Source organism: Maniola jurtina, chromosome 27 (assembly GCF_905333055.1).
Source record: "Maniola jurtina chromosome 27, ilManJurt1.1, whole genome shotgun sequence".
Classification (NCBI taxonomy): domain Eukaryota; kingdom Metazoa; phylum Arthropoda; class Insecta; order Lepidoptera; family Nymphalidae; genus Maniola; species Maniola jurtina.
The window spans coordinates 2,506,387-2,531,851 of NC_060055.1; the positions used below are offsets into that span (position 1 = coordinate 2,506,387).

At 35.1% G+C, this 25,465-nt stretch overlaps 1 protein-coding gene across 17 annotated transcripts in view; it reads right to left on the reverse strand.

The window, feature by feature from the left end:
* The window catches only part of LOC123878981 (phosphatidylinositol 4-phosphate 5-kinase type-1 alpha), a 64,100-nt gene continuing 38,635 nt past the window's right edge, over nucleotides 1–25,465 (reverse strand). For 6 of the 17 annotated variants that reach the window (XM_045926409.1, XM_045926408.1, XM_045926411.1 and 3 more), the window contains one exon: nucleotides 23,672–25,263. In XM_045926409.1, the coding sequence (XP_045782365.1) occupies nucleotides 23,807–25,263 (1,457 nt within the window). In that variant the 3' untranslated portion in view covers nucleotides 23,672–23,806. Of the gene's footprint in view, nucleotides 28–10,788; nucleotides 11,590–16,118; nucleotides 16,834–18,663; nucleotides 18,774–19,737; nucleotides 19,833–20,379; nucleotides 20,600–23,671; nucleotides 25,264–25,465 lie in introns of those variants that run through there. The other 11 variants (XM_045926416.1, XM_045926415.1, XM_045926414.1 and 8 more) reach the window with 5 other exon arrangements.

Consider the following 25,465-nt stretch of genomic DNA (forward strand, 5'->3'; position numbering starts at 1 on the left):
TTCTTATTGCTCCATTCATAATCGCGTCTGTAAAATGAAAAACAGAAAGGTATTATTAATATAGAAAACAACTAAAAAACAATGAGAAATTAGTGGATTTTTTTTAAATCGAATAAAAAACAAATTCTTTGCATCTTTTACTTAGGTACCTATATCTTTTTGAAGTCGGTTAAAAACTCAGAATCCGGTTTGTTTATCTGTTTTTGTGTTACACAGAGATTGCAAGTTGCATCTGAGACGTCGCGTAAGTATTTACATAGGATACTTTTCGTCCAAAAAGATTCACAGGTAATAAGAAGGTCATATACCTAATAATGTTTGTCTGTCTGTTCGTTACCTACGAGTTCGCGCATTGTCCATCTAGGTAATTATGATGATTTTTAAAAAATTACATTTCATGTTAGACCTTGACCTCACACCTAGTGGTAAGTGATGATGCAGTCTAAGATGGAAGCGGTCTATCTTGGGTAGGTATGGCAGTTTTTATTACACACGGTATGGGTCTATTAAAACTGCCTTATCGGTTTCTATAGGTACGGCATCGTACCGGAACGCTTAAGCACTTGCCTGTACGGTTTTACAGGTAGGGAGGTAACTAGCTTCGGTGGAAGCCTCCCACCAGACCAGACCAGAGACAATTTAAAAAACCGGCCAAGTGCGAGTCAGACTCGCGCACCGAGGGTTCCGTACTCGGGTATTTTTCCGACATTTTGCACGATAAATCAAAAACTATTAATTTTAAAAATAAATAAAAATCTATTTTTAAATGTACAAGTGATTAAGCCCTTTCATATGATACCTCATTCCCACACCATTAGGTATCTTCCTTTGAAAATCAAAACGCATTTTAATTTTTTTTTCTGTGATGTTACCACAAATTCACAGTTTTCAGATTTATTCCTTTACTTGTGCTATAAGACCTACCTACCTGCCAAATTTCATGATTCTAGGTCAACGGGAAGTACCCTATAAGTTTCCTGACAGACAGACAGACAGACAATAAAGTGATCCTATAAGGGTTCCGTTTTTCGTTTTGAGGTACGGAACCCTAAAAATTATTCAATCAATTTAATACGTAGTATCAAAGCTGGAAATACATCATTTTCTTACCTTTTTAACCATCCACCAAGTTACACATTGTTAGCACACTTTTGAGAACAGTGAAAAATACATTCTGTGCACATAAAAGCGAACTAGTGCAAAAATATAATGAAACAAACAATTAGAGACGTTTTACAAACATGTGCAATATGCCGTCGCCTTTCGTAAAAATAAAAAACTAGGAATTTCCCTTTACAGTAAAATTGACTAAAATTCTACCGAATACTATTACAATAAAATAAAATACAAGTGTAAATTGAAAATTTATAACACCCCCGACAAGTGAAGGTTACAGTAACTAGAAAAGAGCTGATAACTTTCAAACGGCTGAACCGATTTTCTTGGATTATAGCTAAGAAAACTCTCGATCAATCCACCTTTCAAACAAAAAAACTAAATTAAAATCGGTTCATTAGTTTAGGAGCCACGATGCTACAGACCGACACACGTCAAACTTATAACACCCCTCTTTTTGGGTCGGGGGTTTAAAAATAAGATTGTCTCAGACTGAGATATTTTGATTTTCCGGTTTGCATTTTTACAGTCCACTGTTGTTGGTTAATTCTAAAGCGCAGGCCACATTGGTAGCGAACTCATATCGCTACCGCGTCTTTGCATACTTCGGTTCTGTTCGGTTCGCACCGCGAACTACAGAGCTAAACTAAACTACCGATTCGTACCTAGTAAGCGAGTGAAACGAACTTAGGTTGAAATCTATAGAGTGCACTTTGTCTTTGCTAAGACTTAAGTTCCATTTAAAAAGAGACAGATTTATGCCAGCAGTATAACACTGTCTCGTTTTAACAGTGTCTTAAGTCTGAGTAAATTCAAAGTGCGCTCTATAGATCTCAGCCTTAGTTTCGTTTCGCTTCGCTCCCAATGTGGCTTGCGCTTAAGGTTGAGATCTATCTTGACGTTGCCTCCTCATACTTAAATTTCAGTTAAAACGAGACAGATTTATGCCAGCGACATAACGCTGTCTCTTTTTAAAGTCAAAGTTTCTCCGAGGCACGGAGGAAACGAAGACGCCAAATTCGGACCTCTAAAGTCAGTCACCCATCCAGTTACCGACTTGGGCCAACGTTGCTTAACAATCACAATCGATTGATATGCGTTGTTACAACCAGGCCACACGTTCCTCGTGTGTGCGTACAACGTACTTCAATTTAAACTTTAAAGGCACCCTCATGTTGGGAATTAGAACAAAAACAAAATGAAACTTTGAAATACAAGTTTATTCGAAACCACGATATACAAATAAGTACATTCCTTGCGATACAACACGGCGCTAGCGTTCAACAGATACAAAACACTGTACAGTTACAGATTAAACAACAATTTATAGTAATTATATTATTAAGAGGGGTCTCTCCGTCACTCGCTCCATACAAACGTAGTTCGTCTCTCTTTGGAATACTAACCAATCATACTCATTGGAATTTTGTAGGAACGTTCCGGAAACTAATATCTCGACACCTCCCACGTAAGTTGTTGTATCCCCAAAACTACAACTTTTCAGTAGAGCGTTTTAAAGATATAAATTGAAATTAAAGCTCCATTTTTCAATATATTTTTGTGAAATTCGGTATTTAGTTATAGTTTACAGTACTTTCACATATTCTGAAAGATAATTTATAGAAATACTTCACATTTCTGAGATTTTGTTCATACAACATTTTACGGCGTGTTTCATTTTTGTAAAATGTTGTATAAGATACTTACAACAAATTACGCTGGAAAAAACGGGTTGAGTGTCATCGTATGTGTTAAATACAACAGTGTACGTCGTTTAATATTTAAAAAAAAATGTAGTATGTGTAGTCCGATTCATCATTTCCAAGCAATGGATGTCCACTACTGGACATAGGTCTCTTGTAGGGACTTCTATATGCCACGGTCTTGCACCACCTGAATCCAGTGGCTCCTTGTGACTCGTTTGATGTCGTCTATGCACCTAATGGGAGTCTGTCAACGCTGCGCCTTACAGTGCGAGGTCCCAGCACCTTGGGACCTCAACGTCTATGGGTCCTTCGAATTATGTGCCCCGGCCATTTACACTTCAGCTTCGCAACCCATTTATGCCGGTTACTCTGATTTACCTACCGATATCCACATTCCAGATTCGATCACGTAGAGAAACTTCAATTATAGCTCTCTAATTACCCGCTTAGTGACTCTGAACTTTCTTATGAATTCCATTATAATATGTGACCATATTATCTCAGATCCATAATATGTCATCACTGGTAACACGCACTGTTCGAAGACTAATTTAGTTTCCGTACGCTGCCGCCGAGTCGGATTCGTTGGCTGACCTGTTTCTTGATATTGCACTTACCTACCTGGTTCCAGGCTTACACACTTTTCTATAATTTCGAGTGCAGAGCCCTCAACGATTACTGGGTGGGCCGAGACATAAGAATTAGACATAATTTTCGTCTTACTCATGTTCATTTTCAGGCCCATCTTTTGTGAAACTTTGCAAAGGTCATTGAGCTGTAAATGTAGAAACTCTGGGAAACCTAATGAGGTTTCCCAGAGTTTCTGCGATAGTGACTATGTCATCGACAAATCGAAGGTGAATTTCTTTTGATGTTAATGTCAAGTTTATTCCAATCCAAGCTTAAAGATAAGGACGTCTTCCAAAGCAGCGGTAAAGAGTTTCAGAGAATTACGTCTCAATGTGCACCCTGTCACAGCAATTGGACTGGCCTAGTCTGGTCCTATATGTCGACTGACATGGTGTTTTTGTACAGGATTCTATTTCAGCATTTGTATGAACAGGCAGTTGTTTCAGCATCTCAATAGCGACCTTATTACAGCCCCAGTTTCTACCAAATCAAAAACTTTCTCATAGTTTACAAACGCTTAGCAAAGAGGCAGATTATTATAATAGCCTTCAGTTATATTATGCATAACATGTCGCAGCTTATGAATGTGACCTATAGTGCTTAAGATTTTTCAGAATCAAGCTTGTTAGGGATGCTGAAAGTCATCGAACTTATTATTGTGACGATTCATAACGACTTACGATAACAACAGCTTATAGACATGGCTTAGCAGCGAGATGAGTCTATGACTCTTCTTGAGTAATGTTTGTAACTTTGTAATTTCGTTATGCAATGAACTAGATTTGAATATAAGATTCACTAACCTTTTGTGCCCACATTGCAACAAATAAACCATTACTTATTATTTATTACGGCATTATCATGGCGATTGGAAAATTACTGAAAGACCTTAAGTAATTCTACTGTGATTCTGATATCACCGAGCGAATTTTTATCCTTGAGTTGTTTGAGAGCCATACTTATCTCGTATATACTGGCATCTGGGATATCTTGGGTATAGTGTCCCGTCAATTTAGCTCTGGGATCTTTAGCCAAATCTTCAACAAGTCTTTGTATTGTGGTGTATAACAGCTGTCCATAGAACTTCTCCACTTATTTCAAGAGCTTAAGTTTAGCTGAAATGAGGTGTTGTCAGTTTTTTGTCGTATCAGCAGGCCCTGTTTAGTAGACAGATCTTTCGTGAATACTTTTGAGTTCCTGTTCCGCTCTATGGTATCTTTAAAACGAAATTAAAGATCCATAAGTCACGTGTTTGTACAATAGAGATCTGCCAGTAGGTAGGTGCATTTGCTGAAGACTACAGTATCATTTCTGGCCTTTTTCTGGCCATGAGCTTTAAAATCATAAAAAATATTTGTTATTTTTGGACGATAGGCCGTAAAGAAATTGGACTCCACCACCTGGCAGGTTCTACCAACCTATTTATTGGAAAGGTAGGCTCTGAAATAATATATTGTAATAGTGATTTTTTTTGTTAATTATATGGTAACCTAGTGGTATGATGAGCCGATTAGTTATTTCATTGACTACCATAGGTTTACGTCGCCATCAAACTAAATTTTAACATAGTTTTATTGTATACAATGTCGTATGTAAGAAAAAAAACAATGTCATAGCAACGTAAAATATAGCATGTAATCATACAACAAAATTTTGAGAAATAAATGCCGAAGTAAAATGTTGTATGTATCACTTAACACAAAATTTATTATAATTCTGCAACGTAAACGGTTGTATGTCATCATACAATACTGTTTTTGGGTGTCCTCAACGACGTAAATTGTTGTATGTAATCTATACAACAGTTTAGCTTGGCATCACTATTAAATTACTAAAATACGATAATGAAATAAAAAAATGCAAACACAACCGTGACATATCAGTGTCTTGATTTACAAACATTTCATTTGAAGTCCGGCGTGATCTGTTGTATCTGTTACATACGAGGCGCAAACGTACGACTTCACCCCGCATAAAACGTTGTATAGGTCGATATGATATTTTACGTCGTCCTCGTTTGAAAAATACAACATTATACGCCTGATAAGTGCTTTAAAAAACAACATTTTTAGGATTTTTTTTAATTGAACATATAAAATAGATAAAAATAGACATTATTAAGTAAAAAACGCAAAATGGCAATTTTGTGGCTTACAACAACTTACGTGGGAGGTGTCGATCTATGCCTGTGGTTTTCCAGATTTCCGCTAAAATATTCGGTTTCAAAGTTACGCGGTCTTAAAAATTCATATACAAATCTTTGAGCCCCTGTAATTTTTTTAACTACTTATTTTTAGAAATATCTAAAACACAACAGGCACAGATATTAGTTTCTAGAATATGTCTGCAAAATTTCATGGCCTTTGGTTGCTTAATATTTAAATGAAATTGAGCCTACGACTGTATGGAGTAAGTGACAGGGAGAGCCCTGTTAAGATGCAGACACACAATTGTGTTGTGGTGAGTTGTAAGCCCATAGAAGGCAGTCTAAATCATACCTATTTTTTTTTTAATTTATAGAGTAGCGCTTGCCTGCAATCAGACCTGCTGGAAAGTGATAATGCAACCCAAGATGGAGCACGCTTGCGTAGATGTCTATTCACTCTTGACATGAAGGTACACTCGGAAAAATAATTCGCTTGGCAGAGCATACTAATGCGCGCGTATGTATAACACACAAAGATACGACCCGATGCTATCCGATAATAGATACACTCACACTTACTACACTCACTCACACTTCTAGATAACCTTACCAGTCGTATAGGGTTGCAAATTTCACATTCGTCAACATAGTTCTGATGGCCGAGTGGTAATAGTGTTGAAGTTCTTAAATATGGCGTGAGTTCTAATCCTAGTGGGGGATTGCTTTTTTATTTTTGCAATTATTTATTTTGTCTTCTTTATACAGTCAAAATTATCATACTTTCAAACAATATAATTATAAGCAAGAAAAAACAAAAATAATAACACTTTTCTATTTTAGAAGTTATTTATTTGTCTTTTGTGCAGTTCATAAATTATTATAATAAGCAAGAAATAAATAAGACGCTTGTCAAAAAATTAACACATCAAGTTAACAGAAGGTATACAAAAGAGGAAAAAAAATTGACATACTTTATCTACTCCTATTACTCCTATAGTAATTTAAAACCAATATCGATGTGAAGTATGCTAAAAGTCGGTCAAGTATGAACGTAATGTTTTATTTACGTTTTGGGTTACTTTTAGGTTTGTGAGATGAATCAACATGTTAATTACTTAGTTAGAAATCAAAATCAATTATAACTTCTAACTGCAATAACAATAATATCACTCACAAATAGAATTAAATTAATTACCTATACTTTATTTAATAATGTATAAAGGTAGGCCACCCTCGTAAGCTATTACTTTTTGTAATCGACTCGTCATGTTAGTAACCATATTCCAGCAAGTCTATGCTGCCCCGCAGAGACTCCCAGGTTGAAGTTACCACTTTATTCAAAGTATAATATATCGTTTACCTGTTGTTCTATTATTATAGTATTTTACGTCCATCCTTGTCCGACTCAAAAGATTTTTCATTATTAAAAATAACAACGTAATTACATCAGTCAAAGTTTATATATTTCATTGCAAAATGAAAGTCTATGGTCCTGGTGCAAACCATTCGTAATATTTTCTTCGTAATGTATTCCGGCCGCACGCAAATGCTTCCGCACAGTTTGTAGAACTACATTGTGCTTGGTCGCTGTCAACCAAATTTTTAAAAAGGAATCCACGCTATGCATTGCAACGATTTCTTGGTGGTGATGTGACTCCATCTTATAAGCTGATGGTTTGGGCCCAGGTCAACAATTGTCTACATGCCCCGTTTCTCCGTAGTGACAGACCCACAAGCGCACGGTATTCATCTGTAAATGATTATATCCTGGATTAATACAAAGGTTACTTTTTATCCCGGAAAATTAATGAGTTCCACGGGATTTTTAATAACCTATATACACGGGAATGAAGTCGCGGGCATCAACTAGTATTTAGTATATTGGTTACATTGTTATATTATAATGCGTCTGATTAAAAGTATTAAATGGACTAAAAACATTACGCTAACATTTAGAAAATACTAAATGCACATAAGTAAAACCATAAACATAATTTCAATACGAGTAGGTTATATTTGTTTACTTACCGATATCATCGATTTCGGTTATCGAAATATTCCGCTCAAATAACAATCTCTGCTTTTTAAACAAAGATAAATAAATGTTCCATGGTGGTGAGAAGTTCAGTAGTTATTCAGTGTGAAAAATAACACAATACACCATAAATGAATTCACTACTAGGATCTATTAATCCGCGTGCTCAAGTTCTATTTGACAATAATTTATAAAATAGGTAGGGTAGATTTAAAAAATGGGACATCAACTTGATATTGCCATTCTGTAATCTATAGGTATACCTACACCGCATAATTTATCGTTTTGTGGGTTCGAAACATTTCAGTGATGAATAGACCTTAACTGTCTTGTTTTAAAGCTTAAATTCGTCCACATATCTACAGCCAGCACTGCAAGTGAAAACTGCTAATTAAAGTCGTGAATTTTAGACGTTATCTCAAGGTGGTTTAAGGCCATTTTACTCTGACATAATTGTGCTTCGACGATCGGATTCTATCAGCGTGGGTAAGCGGCAATACTACCTAGTGCCTGCTGTGGGGAAATCAGCGAAATATGTAATTTGTAATTATTGCAAGTAGGTATGGTGAAAAGAGACCGACAATTCATTAAAGAGAGATAGGTGTAAAATAATAAGTAAACGAGTTATGCACACACATAATGCTTCGTTGTGTTGCCTGCTTACCGATTTGTTTTGCTTTGTGTACCTTTCCTAACCTTTCACCGAATCTGCACCTAATCTTTCTCCGATCGTGTCAGATTGCCATCCCAACAGACTGCGAGAGTGGCGTAATAGAATGTCCCTGTGTTGGTGCATATAGTTGTATACACTTATATGCGAAGTTGGCTAATTTCCGTTAAGATTGACTGCTGTGACCTTGAAAGAGGACATTATTATGAACTAGCTGATGCCCGCGGCATCGTCCGCGTGGATTTAGGTTTGTCAAAATCCCGTGGGAGCTCTTTGATTTTCCGGGATAAAAGTAGCCTATGTCCTAATCCAGGATATAATCTATCTCCATTTCACATTTTAGCCAAATCCGTTCAGTAGATTTAGCGTGAAAGAGAAACAAACATACACACATACACACACACGAACTTTCGCCTTCATAATATTAGTGTGAAGTGTGATACGTGCAACTATTATGGCGATCTGGCGCACTTCGATTGGACGAATGTTGCGATATATTACGTTGTAACACAACATAACACGGCAGTGTGTTTGCACCTTTAATATTACTTATTTAATACTACATTTGAACAAATAGAGCATTGGTTACTGTGTTCTAGTAGAAAAATGTTGATTAAAGCACGACAATTAACATATCTTTTATCTTTCTTTGAAATTGTAAATTAAGTTTCCATAAAAGTAAAAAAAATAATAGAAACAATAAGAAAATAATAACACTAAATCGGGGTAACTTTATTTCTTAATGTGGCTTTAACTTTTAATGTAAAATATAAGAGGCAACTTTCAAAATATTACCTACAGACTGAAAGTTACGTTGAAAAAGCAAAGACACCCCGACTTACGTAATGAACTTTTTTAAACTGGAATAGGCAAAGATCAATTAATATACATGATACGGCCTATCTAGTGTGATATTTTTAACATATTTATCAAACTTTTTTTTTAAACGACTTAATACCTAAATGTTTTATCGTAATCAAAGGTTTGGAGGAAAATTTTATATAATGACGAATTTATCAAACTAGTTTTATTTAGAAATAACTACTGGAATATTTAGAGTAAATCAAAGTTTAACCACTAGAACATTCCAATTTCCAGTACTCTAGAAAATAGCCTAAGCTATTGGGGCCTGTTTGGATTATAATATATTGTGGACCCCAAAATGAATAATCATCATATAAAAGTGGATACATACTCATAACCCGTTTCAATGAAACGCAAATAAGGTGATTACGTTACTACAAATAACTGATACTACATCTGGGGTTAAAAATCGGATTCATAAGTATGCTTCCACCCTTTTATTCTTAAATAACGGAGTTATATTTCAAAGCATGTAAATGCATAGTAAATACATATTTATATTGAAGTCATCTATCTTCATGTAAAAGGCGAATATAATTTTTTTCATAATTTCTGTAACAATACGAATATCATTGATTACAATTTGATAAAAATAATATTCTAATACTTATAGGATTTTTTGGTGACAGAGAATACCTAAAAAACATTAATTTCCTAATTAAAATTGAAAGAAAAAATAAAAGTAAAAAAAATAAAGTTAGTTAATCAGATCCCATTACATCAGTCTCAAAACATTTTGAAAAAAAAAAGAACGATTTGATTTTGCTTTAATATAAAAAATCTAATCTAACTAGCCAGAGCCTGCCTACCTATGTTATAATCTTAAGAGGGGTCTCTCCGTCACTCGCTTCATACAAACGTAGTTCCAATTTCATTTGAATATTAAGCAACCAAAGTCCATGAAATTTTGCTAGAAACTAATGGTTGCTTAATATTCAAATGAAATTGGAACTACGATTGTATGAAGCGAGTGACGGAGAGAGCCCTGTTAATATAATTTAGGTATAATAATATATACTATTATAATTATAGTCAAGCAAAAAATAATAATTACAAAGAAACTAGTAGGTAGGTACTTCTTGTGATGCTATACGTACATTGCTTATTAAATTAAAATACTTATTTACTTAAAGCTAACAAAATATTATTACCATAATTATTCCAATAAATAAGTTAATGTATTATGGCAGTTGATATTATTAGCTAAATAATATTAACTTTTTAGGCTCATTATATTACCTTTTTTTTTTGGAGGCATGTTTGCCCAAGACTTAAATAATAAAGCCGATGAATCGATTTTTTTTAATCGATATTTTTTTGGTAGAATTTTATATATTTCATGCTGGCAACATTCAAATTATACCACAGATTCAAACACAAAAATAATTGTTCTATTAATTTAGTTTACATTTTTGATATTTTTCTACATCATAATTTTATTGAGATTCTGAGACTTATTTACACAAATTAAAAAAATAATTACGTAGATAGGTATTACCCGTGCGCATTAACATGGCACCTGGCTCGAAGGCAACCCTCCTCCCACTTCCCCGCGCGATGTCCCGCTCTCGCCGTGCTGCCGCGCCGTGCGAGACCAGTAGCGGAACGGCTAGTTATACTTAATAAAAAAATAAGCATCAAAATTAATTGAATACTGTAATTATATAGAGAGCTGCTATTTACGGATACTTAACTGAATATATATAAAAAGTCCTGACTCACTGACTGACGCAACGCCAAACCTTTGTACAGTCAGTAACAAAGATTCGATTTGCGCCCGTCCATAGGCGCTTGTACTGGCAGGGGCATACCTATCTTTGTTGCTGACTCCCTTTATAATGACAAGAAATAAGTTCTAATTTTTCAAAATTCCTACGGGATAGCGATTTATTTTAAAGAGGATTTATATTTTCACCTATTAGACCAATTTAAGCTCAAGTATATAATTTGATATTATAATATAACGCAGGGTTACATTGATTACAAAGTTTATTGCTCCTAAAGATTTCAATAACATTCATTTCACTATGTTAAACGTAATAGTGCTATAAAATAGTACTTCAAAACAAAATTGGAGCATACTTTAGCTGAAGCAGTTAGAATTGACTGCTTCAAACTTCAACTACATAACAAATTACAAGTTTCACTTGTTTATCAAGCGCAAGACAGCTCGACCGGACGAGCAGTTGCGACACACACTAACTGCTTTCGACTTTTCGAACTCTGGCGCAGAATCTCCTCCAGTATCTATGTTGCAAATGCAGTTGACAACCACTGCTCGAGCTCTACAGTTTAACTGCTCAAGCTGCCTATTTATGAGCAGTTCTTAGCTATATTTCCCTTCACTCTGCATCACCTGTTGAACTTCGTACGTAGATATTGAGATACTCGATGTTTCTGATGTCAGATGCGTTATTTCGACCTGCCAGGAAAATAGTTTAATTGTATACTTGTGCATGAGCATTGAAAGTGCATTTAAGGGAGTAAAGATAGACAAAAAATAGAGTACAGTCCTACCACTTTTATAAGTTACGTCGATGTACCTGCGCAGAAACCTTATTTTTGAATGGCGCGAAAATATATTATTAGCCAATCATAGCGCGTGGCCATCCTTTATTGGTTGGTGCTTACGCGCCTCGTCTTTTAATAACGAAAGTATACTCGGCTGAGTTTGTTGTGGGCCCTTCTCAGACTTGGGTGCGTTTGGAACCCTCGTACCTTTAGTTTTAAGTTTACGTAATTAATTATCACTACTATATCATCTTCCAAATCTAACAAATCGGACAAACAAAAGGTGTACAATAGTAACTATTTTGAGTAAATGATTTTGACTTTGAATTATGAGCGATCTTGGCGTTAAGAAATAAGGTTTGCATTGTACTGGTGTACATTCTTTTTTTTGTGCGATGTGACTTATGAAAGTGGTAGTACTATAAATGTTTGGCAGCAATGATCTTAAGATTGTAACTAGTAGGTAGCTCAAAGTTGAGCGTGAGAGCATGTTATTTTAAATCGCATTTACGGGCGGGACGTACGTAAAATGCGTTGACAACGCAAATCTACGTTTAACATTACCTTAATTTTGCGCCAAACCAATCAATATATTTAAACATTATAAAATCAATTTAAATTGTTAGCTAAAATAGGTACAGATTAAATAGAATTTATCAAAAATGTTTCTTACCTTGTCTCTTCGAATGTTTGCTAGTAATGTAAAACTATTTCTACCATTTTAGTAGGATTCTATAATAAGTTATATGGCAGCCCTGACATGCAAAAAGCGCGGGAATTATATTTCCTATATTGTGGGTCGTGTACGAATTACCTAATAATTATAAATTACTTGGTACTTTCCCTACATAATTAATTTATTTATTAACATATGTAGGTATAGTTCACGGATTAATAATACTGTAGCTGTATTGCTCAGAAGTTTTAGTTAAAACGAGACGGATTTATTTCAGGGATCTAACGCTGTCTCGTTTTAACAGTGTCTAAGTCAAAGTACACTCTATGGAATTCAGCCTTAGGGTGTATGACCTAAATTAATTGGAAATGCTATTATATGACTATCTCATTCTCTCGCAAGCTATTAGCCGTAAGCCGCAACATGTTAGTTTGTCTCTTTTTAGTGTCGCTTTTATGTTTCAGTGAGTTTCAAATCACAATGATACCACGGATACACTTCAAAAAGCTTAGTTTTAGTTGTTAGGATAAGGATTTTGGATAAGAAATTAATTTGGCATAGTACTTTAAAATGTTTATTCTACGATTTCTGTTTATCTTAAATAGTTAACAACAACAGAATAATATACAATGGTTTTACAATAAAGCCTGCTCTTCACTCACGCCGCCCGCGAACGCTGCGAAATAATATTATCAATGGGTTCGCGGTACCGCGTTCGCGTTTTGGGATGTTCCCTGTCCTATGGCGGTTTTGTTGTCCACGGCAAAGGGTTACGTCACAGTTCACATAAGTAAGCCCTAATTCGCGTAAAAAAAGCGTTGCGTTAAAACCCGGCGTTGTGCTGAACATACAAAGTGCGCGTTAAAAAAGCGTTGACGTGTGAGCAGATACTTGGGAATGCATTTGTTTCATTTGAACGCTTTTTTAACGGATGTTAAAAAAACTCTCATGCGAATGAGGCCTAAGGGAACTTGTAACAAAACGTCGAAGCTTCGACGTCACTGCCAAGCGTCCAATGTTACCTACATTTGACGGTAAACAGACTATGAAACGACTACCTACCTACTTTTCTTTGATTTACGCTACCCATGGCCTAATATTTGACCGATGTCGATTCTAAGAGGAGCGCTGAAAGCAACCCTAACTAAGCCAACTTCACTTTATCGGGTTGGCTGGAACAGGAGTTGGGGGAAACTTCACTGAGTTATAGGGACTCGGTGCGAAATGGACGTGCGTTGATTATTGCTATACGAAATAAAAATAATATTGAAGACACCTATTGATTTTCTTTCTTAGTTCCACTCCTGATCTGATTTTCCTAGAGTTTCCTCACCCTAGTTCACTCTAGTTACGTTTCGCGGCGTTCGCGGGCTGTCACGGCGCACGTGAAGAGCGGGCATAACAACGAACAACGGAACGGTTTCACACACCATTTGAAATTTTTTCTTGGAAATGTGACCATTTATTTTTCGGAACCATAGACACGAATTAATGTCGTGATTATACTAGAAATGCGACGAGGTGTCCTTGTCTGTCTCTCTATCGTTTCTTACAAGTTTCAAGGCCCATTCGTTTAGTCATTTTGGAAATATTTGGTAAAGAGATAGCTTGTATCCTGATGATCCATTCTTCAACACTGCAATCCATGCAATAAAAATATCCATGTAATGAGATGCGTTTCATTATCATTAATTATGTTTTGTTTTTTTTTTTAGTTTTGTTCAATAACAATCATTTCATTTCATTTTTATTTCATTTCATCACCGCGTTCATCTATTCGTTATAATTTGTTTCACTTATATCGATTAAGGTCCCATTCCAAGTTTCCGTTAAAAAGCATCGCCTCAATTTGTCACATTATTGGTCTATACTATGTTGGTCACATTTCGCAAGAAAGTTTTTTAAGATTAGGAAATCTGTAAGTAATTTAAGACGGGAATTTAAAGTACTAAATCATAAAGGCTATATTATTATTTAATAAGGTATAAAATATTACATGAACTATATCATAGGCAAATCAGCGTTTTGAGAATAAAGTAATAAAAAACGAAAAAACTGCTAATTTTTGACAAAATAAACTCAGAAAGTTAATAAGTCAAAAAATGGCGGTTTGCTTTACTATCAGCTAAATAGCCAAAGTAAAATCTACAAAAACCCAATGTCAAATCGGAATCTGAAGTTATTACTGGATTTTATCCCCTCTTTTTCGTAGTTATGTGCGTTTTAGGCAATTAAATATCACTTGTTTTAACGGTGAAGGAAAACATCGTGAGGAAACCTAGACATACGAGAAAATATAGTTACATGTGTACATAAATTTTCTTTTTAAATTACTTACAGATCATACGAATAAATGTACATTATACCATTATAACCACTCACATAAAGCTGATTACATTTATTTAAGCGATTTATTGATTGCTTTCGTTAACAAACAACCTTTCTGTTAATTTAAAACTGTGATTATATTCCACTGGCAACACTAAGCTATCAACAGTAACATTGGTCGTCTATATGTTGGCAACACTGAGCATAACTTCAAAATGACGGAATGAGAGAAAAAATCCTTTGGCTTGTGTATATGTATTGAATAAGAGATAAGTTTTATTAGTCATCTAACGCATATTAAATTGATATGCTTTAGATATGACGTTTGCATTTTAAACTGTTTTTTAATTATTAAGTATATTAAAACGCCGCGCCATAAAATCGGATTGTACGCAAGGCTCAAAAGAACTAGAACCCAGAGCCATAAAGCCAGTTTAAAAAAAGATTGTACGCAAATTATGGCAAATTGCGTAAATAAAAATGCCACACCATAAAATCGATTTGCCTAAGACCTTAAAAAAAATAATAAAATAATTGCCAGATCTAAAATTCCCTTTTTCCTACATAATAAATTTATTTATAACGTCCTTTTATAACACGTACTAGATATTCAGTCGTGAGCTTATTTCGATTTTATTCAAAAAAGGAATTTTATTTTATAAATTTTTGCAGACATTTTGTTTTTTTTTAAAGTCCACCATGCAAAAAATATAGGTACCTACATCATCTCTTACATTTAATTATAATTAATGTTATAAAAAGAGACAAATATAAAATAATGTAGAAAAATAAAGTATCATTTTCACTAGTCAAGTTTTTAAAAAAATTGAAAAAAATCTGCAAAATTTTACAAAATTATCCTATTATTTTTATTTATTTATTTATTTACTTAATAATTACTCGGCTACAACGACCACTTACTCAAAGGAACACTAAAATTCAATGTAATGATTAAAGTATTTGTATAAAGGGTCCGAACATTTGGCATAATAATATATTTTTATATTTATATGCACAATGATAAAAAAAAATTATAACATGGCAACACCTATAACTGTGAGAAAATACATGGGTTTAGCCTGATCGCACATTACGTTATTTCTGAACAAGACGCATTCGCCTTACGTAACACATTCTCAGTATTAAAATCGTGTGAAATGACGATTAGTACCACTATAATCTATCCACGGAAAGAAGTTAATATATGGCTCTCTCTGTTACTTAGTCCCATACAAATGACAGTGACAAAAATCTCAGTGGGCGTTAACCATTTTAAGCCACCAACCAATCACGAATACGTTTTCAAAAATCATTCGAAATTCAATTCGAAAATGATTTCAAAAAACATTCGAAAACATAGTTTCGCTTGTGATTGGTTAACGCCCACTGAGATTTTTGTCTCTGTCATTTGTATGGGATTACGTAACAGAGAGAGTAATGTGCGATCGGCTTTTAAAACACTTTTTAAATATCTATTGAAATATTATTGCTTATTTTTTTTTAACAAGTATAATACACCTTTTTACGCCCTCCATAATACGGAAGCACCACAGTTTGTGATTCGTACTAATATTATGTAATCGCCACTAAAATAAAATTTGTCCTAAAAAGCTAGCTTTCAAAAGTCTATAATATAAATAGCTGTTTGATTATACATTTTAATAACCGACGTGAAAAAACGGGGGGGTTATGTCTTTGACTAACTTTGTTTGTTTGCAACATCGTAGCTCCCAAACGAATGGACTGATTTCTTTAACACGTTTTTAACTAATTTGCTTTCTTGTCGTTTTTTTTGTCTGTTTGCCTCTGCAGTCGATTTTAAACTAACTTCCCGACAAGTTTTGAATATAGCTAACAGAGAGAAAGAGAGACCAAAATAAATATAAAAGGAGAAAATCATACTTATACTTAAATAAAAAAAATGAGATATCTACCACGTTTTTAAAAGGGGCAAAAAAGTACACGGATTGCGAATTTTGCAGCGAACAGATAAACAAACAGACCGACAATGTTGCGAGTAAATAAAAACGTGTGAAAAATTAAAATAGATTTCATCCAATTTGGGTCTACGATGCCAAATTTTGGAATTTATTCTTTAGTTTATACTTTTTATCATTTGTAATCGAATTCTACTCTTTGTTTTAATTGCAACTATAAAACCCACCATGGAAGCAGCGTCCAAAAAAAAATTGTAGCATTAATATGATTGCGGGTAGGCTGAAAATATTTCACTATTAAGGGGCAAGCGACGGGTCTGCCCGCGAAATTCAAATTTTACTTGGTTTTTCGCAATTTGGAAACTAATACGACAACGTAGGCTTATGGCACTTTAATTGCGACAATGGCAGTATCATCCTCACAGGTTTATATAAACATCTTTATTTGAAAGGGTCCAGTTTAAGAAGTCGATTATAACTCACAAACTAGTCGATACTAGATCTAACTTCTTAAACTGGACCCTTTCAAGTAGAGATTTTTATATAAACCTGTGAGGATGATACTGCCATTGTCGCAATTAAAGTGCCATAAGCCTACGTTGTCGTATTAGTTTACAAATTGCGAAAAACCAAGTAAAATTTGAGTTTCGCGGGCAGACCCGTCGCTTCCACTTTAATATTACGAGTATGTATGTGTTTAGATAAGCATGTCTACAAGTAAAGGTCGTACTCACTTACACGACACAGCGCCCGCACGGTAAAATAATAAACATTCAAATATGGGCCTTAAGTCGTACTCTGTACATACTTTTTACAGTGACAACATACAATGGGGATGACATTGAATACATACATGAATGATGCCTAGGTCAAAATAAATTAGTTCTTTGTAATTTTTAAATAGAGGGTCTTCCAAAATTCGTGAAATCCACATTCCCTGGTAGTTTAAAGTTTGCTAACAATTTTAAATTTTATCGATTTAACTAAATTACGTCAAATGTTATGACGTCACATCTGTGTATTTCATACAAGCTCCCATACTAAGCGAGCGTTTTGACGTTTGATAAAAAGTCCCTGATTTGACTAATTGTCATCATCCCTATTGCAAACAACGCGCAGCAAGCGAGTGTGCTGTGTGGGAATGCTGTCGTGTAAATGAGCTACGACCTTTAGGGCTAAAACACATTGGGGCAGAGTATAAATGAAGCGACAAGTCTTATTAAAATTGTAAATATAAAAGTAACTTTTTTAAACGTATCGTTATATTTAATCACGTTTATAATAATAAACAAAATGATAATGATATTGGTATTTGTTGTCAATGATTCAAATTGTGATTTTGATTATTTACGTAGATATGACGACAAAGGTATTATATGAAATCAAATGAATTATTAATCACCGAGGTGCTTTCATTTACAATATGTGGACTCTCACTATACTCACCCGTAATGCACCTTGAGCCTAAGTAGGTATGCGTTCCTAAAATGGCTTGGATGTTATGTAAATTATTAAGTACTACCCTTTACCGGTTGTGTTAAAGCGGTTATAATTGGTGTGAAACCAGTTAAAACCAGTTCAAACTAGATTTAACGTTTATCAATAACCAAGCACACGCGCATTTCGGAATTTCTTCTAAACGCTAATTCAACCATAATAATATTATAAATGCGAAAGTGTGTCTGTATGTCTGCTAGTTTTTTACGGCCCATCTGTTTAACCAATTTTGACGAAATTTTGCCTTTTTCTCTCATTTTAAGAGGTTATCCGTGCTCTATAGAGGGCCAGCGATGAGTTGATTATGATGATGATGATGACGAAGAAACACGTCAATCCGCTGCTCTGTTGTAGAAGGACAACCCAATAAACAGACACACTTTCGCATTTATAATATGGGTAGTGGTTTTCAATAAATAGATATGTTTATTCCAGTTTAAACCAGTTCCAACCGGTGTTTGAGCAAGCAGTGTTATAGTGTTCGATGCAGTTTAGGTTATACTGTTAGTCGAAGCGAGTTACTGGGTTAGTCAGTCAGTTGACTTACCACTTCGCTAGTGAGGCAGTTGATAGGGGTGGCTCTCGGAGGGGGTGCGGGTCGCGGGGACCGTCTGCCTGAGCTAGGGGTTGCGCCTCGGTATGGTGTTAGGGGGTAGCCTGGAAATATAGTATGTAAATTAAAGACCTCTATAGAGTTTTAACAGGACTCTCTCCGTCACTTACTCCATACAATCGTAGTCCCAATTTCATTTGAATATTAAGTAACCAAAGTCCATGAAATTTTGCAGACATATTCTAGAAACTAATATCTGTGCCTGTGGTGTTTTAGATTTTTCTAAAAATATGTAGTTTTAAAATTACAGGGGCTCAAAGATTTGTATGTGAATTTTTAAGACCGCGTAACTCTGAAACCGAATATTTTAACGGAAATCTGGAAAACCACAGGCATAGATATTAGTTCCCGGAACGTTTCTACAAAATTCCATTGAGTATGACTGGTTAGTATTCCAATGAGAGACGAACTACGTTTGTATGGAGCGAGTGACGGAGAGACCCCTCTTAAGGCTTCCTTTACATAACATGAAGCGGGAGCCGCACAGGCCCTGGACAGTAAGGGCCGGCGCACATATCGCGGAGCGCAGCGCAGAGCATGCCCGCGAAGTTTTCTAATCGCGTGAATTTGTACCAGATAATAATACGCGAGCACGCGCGGGACTGCGCGCGGATGTGCGAGTATCCGCACGAATGCACAATTGATTTTAGATATTATTTCAATGAGGACAATGTCGATAATATTATGACTGTGAAAAATGCTCTGCGCTGCGCTCCGCCATAATATATGTGCCCCGGCCCTAAGTTAGTGAACAAATGAAAGCGGTCAAGTGTGCGTCGGATTATGTTCATTAGCACGTTTTAATTTTTTGTTTTTTTTTGTAATGGAACCAGAACCACAAATTCACTGTTTTCGAATTATTTCCCCTATGGGTTTTTTGTTGACAGACAGACATACAGATAACTAAGTGATCCTATAAAGGTTCGTTCTTCGATTGTTACGGTCGAGCCCACATCACTAGTTCCTGCACTTTTTGGTAGGGATGTATATCTAAATAAATAAAATTACCTTGTTCACTACTACTCGACTCCGTGAAACTGGGGGTGCCCTCCGTCCACGTCGGCGTTGAACCTTCCACTGACGCTGGGGGTGTCCAACACACACTGAAATTTATTTCAACAACTATAAAAAAAAAACAGAACTAAATATTGAAAGACTATCTGATACCCACTAATTCGTTTGCGTAGATATAGATTTTTTGAAAATCCCGTGGGAATTCTCAGATTTTCCGGGATAAAAAGTAGCCTATGTGTTAATCCAGGGTATGATCTACTAGCTGACGCCCGCGACTTCGTCCGCGTGGATTTAAGTAGGTTTTTCGAAATCCCATGGGAACTCTTTGGTTTTCCGGGATAAAAAGTACCCTATGTGCTAATCCAGGACATTATCTATCTCCATTCCAAATTTCAGCTAAATCCGTCCAGTAGTTTTTGCGTGAAGGAGTAACAAACATACACACACACACACACATACAAACTTTCGCCTTTATAATATTAGTGTGATCTCCATTACAAACAGCCAAATTGGTCAAATAGTTTTTGAGAGTAACAAACACACACACATACAAACTTTAGCTTTTATAATATTAGAGTGTAAGTACGATTACACAAAATAATAGTAACAGTAGAGGTTAGTACTAAAGACACTGACCTAGCTTCATTGCTCCTCGCACTGCTGAGCGCGGCCGGGGTCAACGCAAGCGACGAAGCAGAAGACGTTGTCATAACACTTGCAGCACTAGATGCTCCTCTTCTTCTCCCAGATGCACTTGAAGAGGTTGTTGAAGAAGAGTTTGTGCGACTGGTCCTCGGAGGTAGAGACTCTTCGAAGGGCGGCGGCGGCGTTGAACAACAGGATTGAGGCGGCCCAGCTATAAACAACTAGCGTTACTAGAGTGCTAGCTTTGAGGATGAGCGTTTAGGGGCAGGCATTAACTAAGTAGTAGTTACTGAAGAGATGTGATAGTAAAGTTGGACACAAGACTTCAAAACGTGCGGAGTTATACAATGGCATCAAATATACGATGAACTATTAAGTGAAACTAGAGTCGAACTAAAGATAGTGCAGGCATTGGTAATTATTTTTTTTATGAAACGATGGTCGGTGTGTTTTTTCAAGATATGCTTTTGTGATTAACTTTTAGGATAGGCACTATTAACTAAGTTGTAAAGAGTATGAATACTGGTGCTATACAAAATATAGTATATATGAGTTATACAATGACATCAAATATATGATGAACTGTTAAGCGAAACTAGTCGAACTAAAGATAGTGCAGGCATTGGTAAAGAGTTTTTTATGAAACGATGGTCGGTGTGTTTTTCAAGATATGCTTTTGTGATTAACTTTTAGGATAGGCACTATTAACTAAGTTGTAAAGAGTATGAATACTGGTGCTAGTAAAGTAATGCATGATGAACACAAGATTTTAAATCATGCTGAGTTATACAATGACATCAAAAATATGATGAACTATTAAGTGAAACTAGAGTCAAACTAAAGATAGTGCAGGCATTGGTAAAGAAATTTTTAATGAAACGTTGGTCTGTGTTTTTTTAAGATACAACATAGTTACTAAATGCTTTTGTGATTAACTTTTAGGATAGGCACTTTTAACTAAGTTGTAAAGAGTATGAATACTGGTGCTATACAAAATATAGTACAGAGTATGGAAAACTGGTGGTTAAGTTATGCATGATGAACACAAGATTGTAAATCATGCTGAGTTATACAATGACATCAAATATATGATGAACTATTAAGTGAAACTAGAGTCGAACTAAAGATAGTGCAGGCATTGGTAAAGAGTTTTTTATGAAACGATGGTCGGTGTGTTTTTTCAAGATATGCTTTTGTGATTAACTTTTAGGATAGGCACTATTAACTAAGTTGTAAAGAGTATGAATACTGGTGCTAGTAAAGTTATGCAGAACACAAGATTTTAAATCATGCACAGTTATACAATGACATCAAATATATGATGAACTATTAAGTGAAACTAGAGTCAAACTAAAGATAGTGCAGGCATTGGTAAATAATTTTTTTACGAAACGATGGTCTGTGTGTTTTTTCAAGATACAACATAGTTACTAAATGTTTTTCTGATTAACTTTTAGGATAGGCACTATTAACTAAGTTGTAAAGAGTATGAATACTGGTGCTAGTAAAGTTATGCATGATGAACACAAGATTTTAAATCAACCTGAGTTATACAATGACATCAAATATATGATAAACTATTAAGTGAAACTAGAGTCGAACTAAAGATAGTGCAGGCATTGGTAAAGAGTTTTTTATGAAACGATGGTCGGCGTGTTTTTTCAAGATATGCTTTTGTGATTAACTTTTAGGATAGGCACTATTAACTAAGTTGTAAAGAGTATGAATACTGGTGCTAGTAAAGTAATGCATGATGAACACAAGATTTTAAATCATGCTGAGTTATACAATGACATCAAAAATATGATGAACTATTAAGTGAAACTAGAGTCAAACTAAAGATAGTGCAGGCATTGGTAAAGAAATTTTTAATGAAACGTTGGTCTGTGTTTTTTTAAGATACAATATAGTTACTAAATGCTTTTGTGATTAACTTTTAGGATAGGCACTTTTAACTAAGTTGTACAGAGTATGAATACTGGTGCTAGTAAAGTTATGCATGATGAACACAAGATTTTAAATCAACCTGAGTTATACAATGACATCAAATATATGATAAACTATTAAGTGAAACTAGAGTCGAACTAAACATAGCGCAGGCATTGGTGAAGAAGTTTTTTTATGATACGATGGTCGATATGTTTTTTTAAGAGACAATATCGTTATAGTATTAACTTTTAGGATAGGCACTACAAATTATAGTACAGAGTATGAAAAACTGGTGTTTAAGTTATGCATGATGAACACAAGATTTTAAATCATGCCGAGTTATACAATGACATCAAATATATGATGAACTATTAAGTGATACTAGAGTCGAATTAAAGATAGCGCAGGCAGTAGTGATTTTTTTTTAAGATACGATGGTCGATATGTTTTTTCAAGAGACAATATCGTTATAGTAATTAACTTTTAGGATAGGCACTACAAAATATAGTAAATAGTATGAAAAACTGGTGGTTAAGTTATGCATGATGAACACAAGATTTTAAATCATGCCGAGTTATACAATGACATCAAAATATAAATATGATGAACTAAACTTTATTAAGTGAAACTAAAGTTGAGCTAAAGACCTTATGGTCAAGAATTTTTCGAATTTTTCATAGAACAATGATGGTCGAGTGTTTTTCAAGAAATAATAAAACGCTATTAAATGCTTGCTTCAGTAATTAACTTTTAGGATAGTCAACATAACTAAGCAGTGAAGATACGCAGGAAAGTTACTAAAATTATATCTTCTCAGACTTGGGCGCGTTTGGAACCCTCGTAGCTTTAGTTTCAAGTTACGTAATTAATTATCACCACTATATCGTACTTTAACAATTTAGACCATCAAAAGGAGTACAATTGTACCTACTTTGAATAAATGATTTTGACTTTGACTCTGACTTTGATGCATGATAAAGACACAATTTTAAATCGTGTACATATATTATACGCAATGATGAAAATGAACTAAAAAATTTCATGAACTTTTAGGGACCAGATACTATGTATATTGACTTTGCAGACTAGGTTATAGGAATGCTACATGTACAATTACTGATGATAAAATAGTATCATGCTATGTAATTTTACAATTAAATACACTGTTTTGTAGTGTTCATGCCCAAAACGATTGATGAAACCTAGTGCAAGAGTTCAATAGTGTATTTAAATAACTATTACAAAGTTAATAAGTATTACAAAAAATGACACAAAAAAAGTTACAGCAAGCTTATAAAAATGCAACTCACAATGCGAACGGTAACTAGTAACTACAAACAATAAAACTACGGAATACATGAAAGATGTCTGTATTTTAGAAAAAAAAACCATGCTCTATAATCTCTTTCCAATTTCGCTTCAAAAACAAACAATTCGGCCTAAAAATTCTTCACAATAAGTTTTTCAAAATAAGTAAGCTGATATGTTACTACACAACTTCTTCAAATTCCTTTCTCATATCATAATATAGTATGTTATTATCGTGTAGTTTAATAACACCACTTGGCTTAGGTCTTTCTATTTTTCTAGGTTCCAATTTTGGTGGATTTGTTTCAGGTACGATGGTTACAGAAAACTTTCTTATTTTATCGTGGACATTGCCTGGTTTAGTTTTCAATGGCACTGGGTCGGGTGCTCTTCGCTTTTTGTTGTAATTAGGTCTTTTGTTAACCGTAGGAGCTGGTTTCGGTGGTTCTTGTTCGAAAACTTTCTTAGTTTCTTTAAACAAATCACGACTTTCAGCTGTCGACAGAATACTGTCTCGAGAAGACGTAACTGAAGCACTGTCGTCCGCTTGAATTTTTAATATATGCTTTTGGAACATATCAATTTTAGTTTTAGCTTTCTTATGGCATACTACTTCATCTTTATTAGCATTGTCTCTAGAATGTTCTTCTGTGTACGTTTTGATTTCAATCTTAGGTTTGGACTTCGTGCGAGCGTCTTCACGATTCTTATCCTTCTTGGATTGGTTGAAATTGAATTTCTTCGATAACCCGTACATTAAACCACCTTTAGTCTTATCTATTTGATTTCGCTTCTGATTATCATCTGCTTCTGTCTCCAGATTCATATCTCTGTTCACTGTAGGTATCTTTTTCAGAGTATTTATTCTCGACATCAAGCTTGATTTCATTTTCTGTCCGAGACTTGTTTTAGGCGATTCATTGGTATACGAATGAGTTTCTGAAACGCTTTCAACAGGTGTCAATGTGCTTAGCAGATGCTTGGATTTGGGATCTAGCGTGTCAATAACAACTTTGTTGTCTTCAAGCATTTCGTGTACAATAATAACTTCATCCTCACTCGAATCAGTGAATGATGCGTCATCATAATCACCCGAATCTAAATGTTCTCTCACAGCATTGTCAATATTAAACTTAGCCATCATTGTACTCTGTGCTATCAAATCTCTCCCCGAATTATTTCTTTGTGTGATACTTTCTCTTTCGTCGTAGCCCAAGAAAGAATTGGACGCGGCTAGTTTAGTAACTTTAAGTGAATGATCGGATATGGAAGGTGCAGGACGGCATGCGGGTTTCCTAAATTGCATATCATGCCCATAATAACCGAAGTTATCATCGCTATTCGTGAAGGGTATCTGCGCTGGTATTTCGTTAACGGATACGTGCAAGTTTTGATAATCACCTTTGGTCTCAAGGCTAACTTGAGAAGAGCCGCCGCCACGTTTCGTTTTAGGGGAGCCTCGTGGTGGGACGGGTGGAGGCACTCTCTGTTTTTGAGAGCCTTTGAGAACCGCTGGGAACGCGACATCAGGCTCCGATGTCGCCACTTTCGGGAGCGCTGGCGCTAGTTTAGCAGCTGTTGAAACCGGCGAAGTTACTGACGTGGGCGTTATTTGAGCTGTTACATCGGTTAGAGACACTACAGGGTGAAGAAAAACTCGACCAATTTGTATAGATTTATTATAATAAATAAATAATGAAAATATACACAGTATAAATAAAATATACATCACGTAAATAGTATTATTATATTGGCACCGGAAGGAGAATTAGTTAAAAGCACGGAGTAACAAAAGTTTTTTGTGTTTTTTTCAATTGGAAGCGTAGTTACGTAGTTTCGT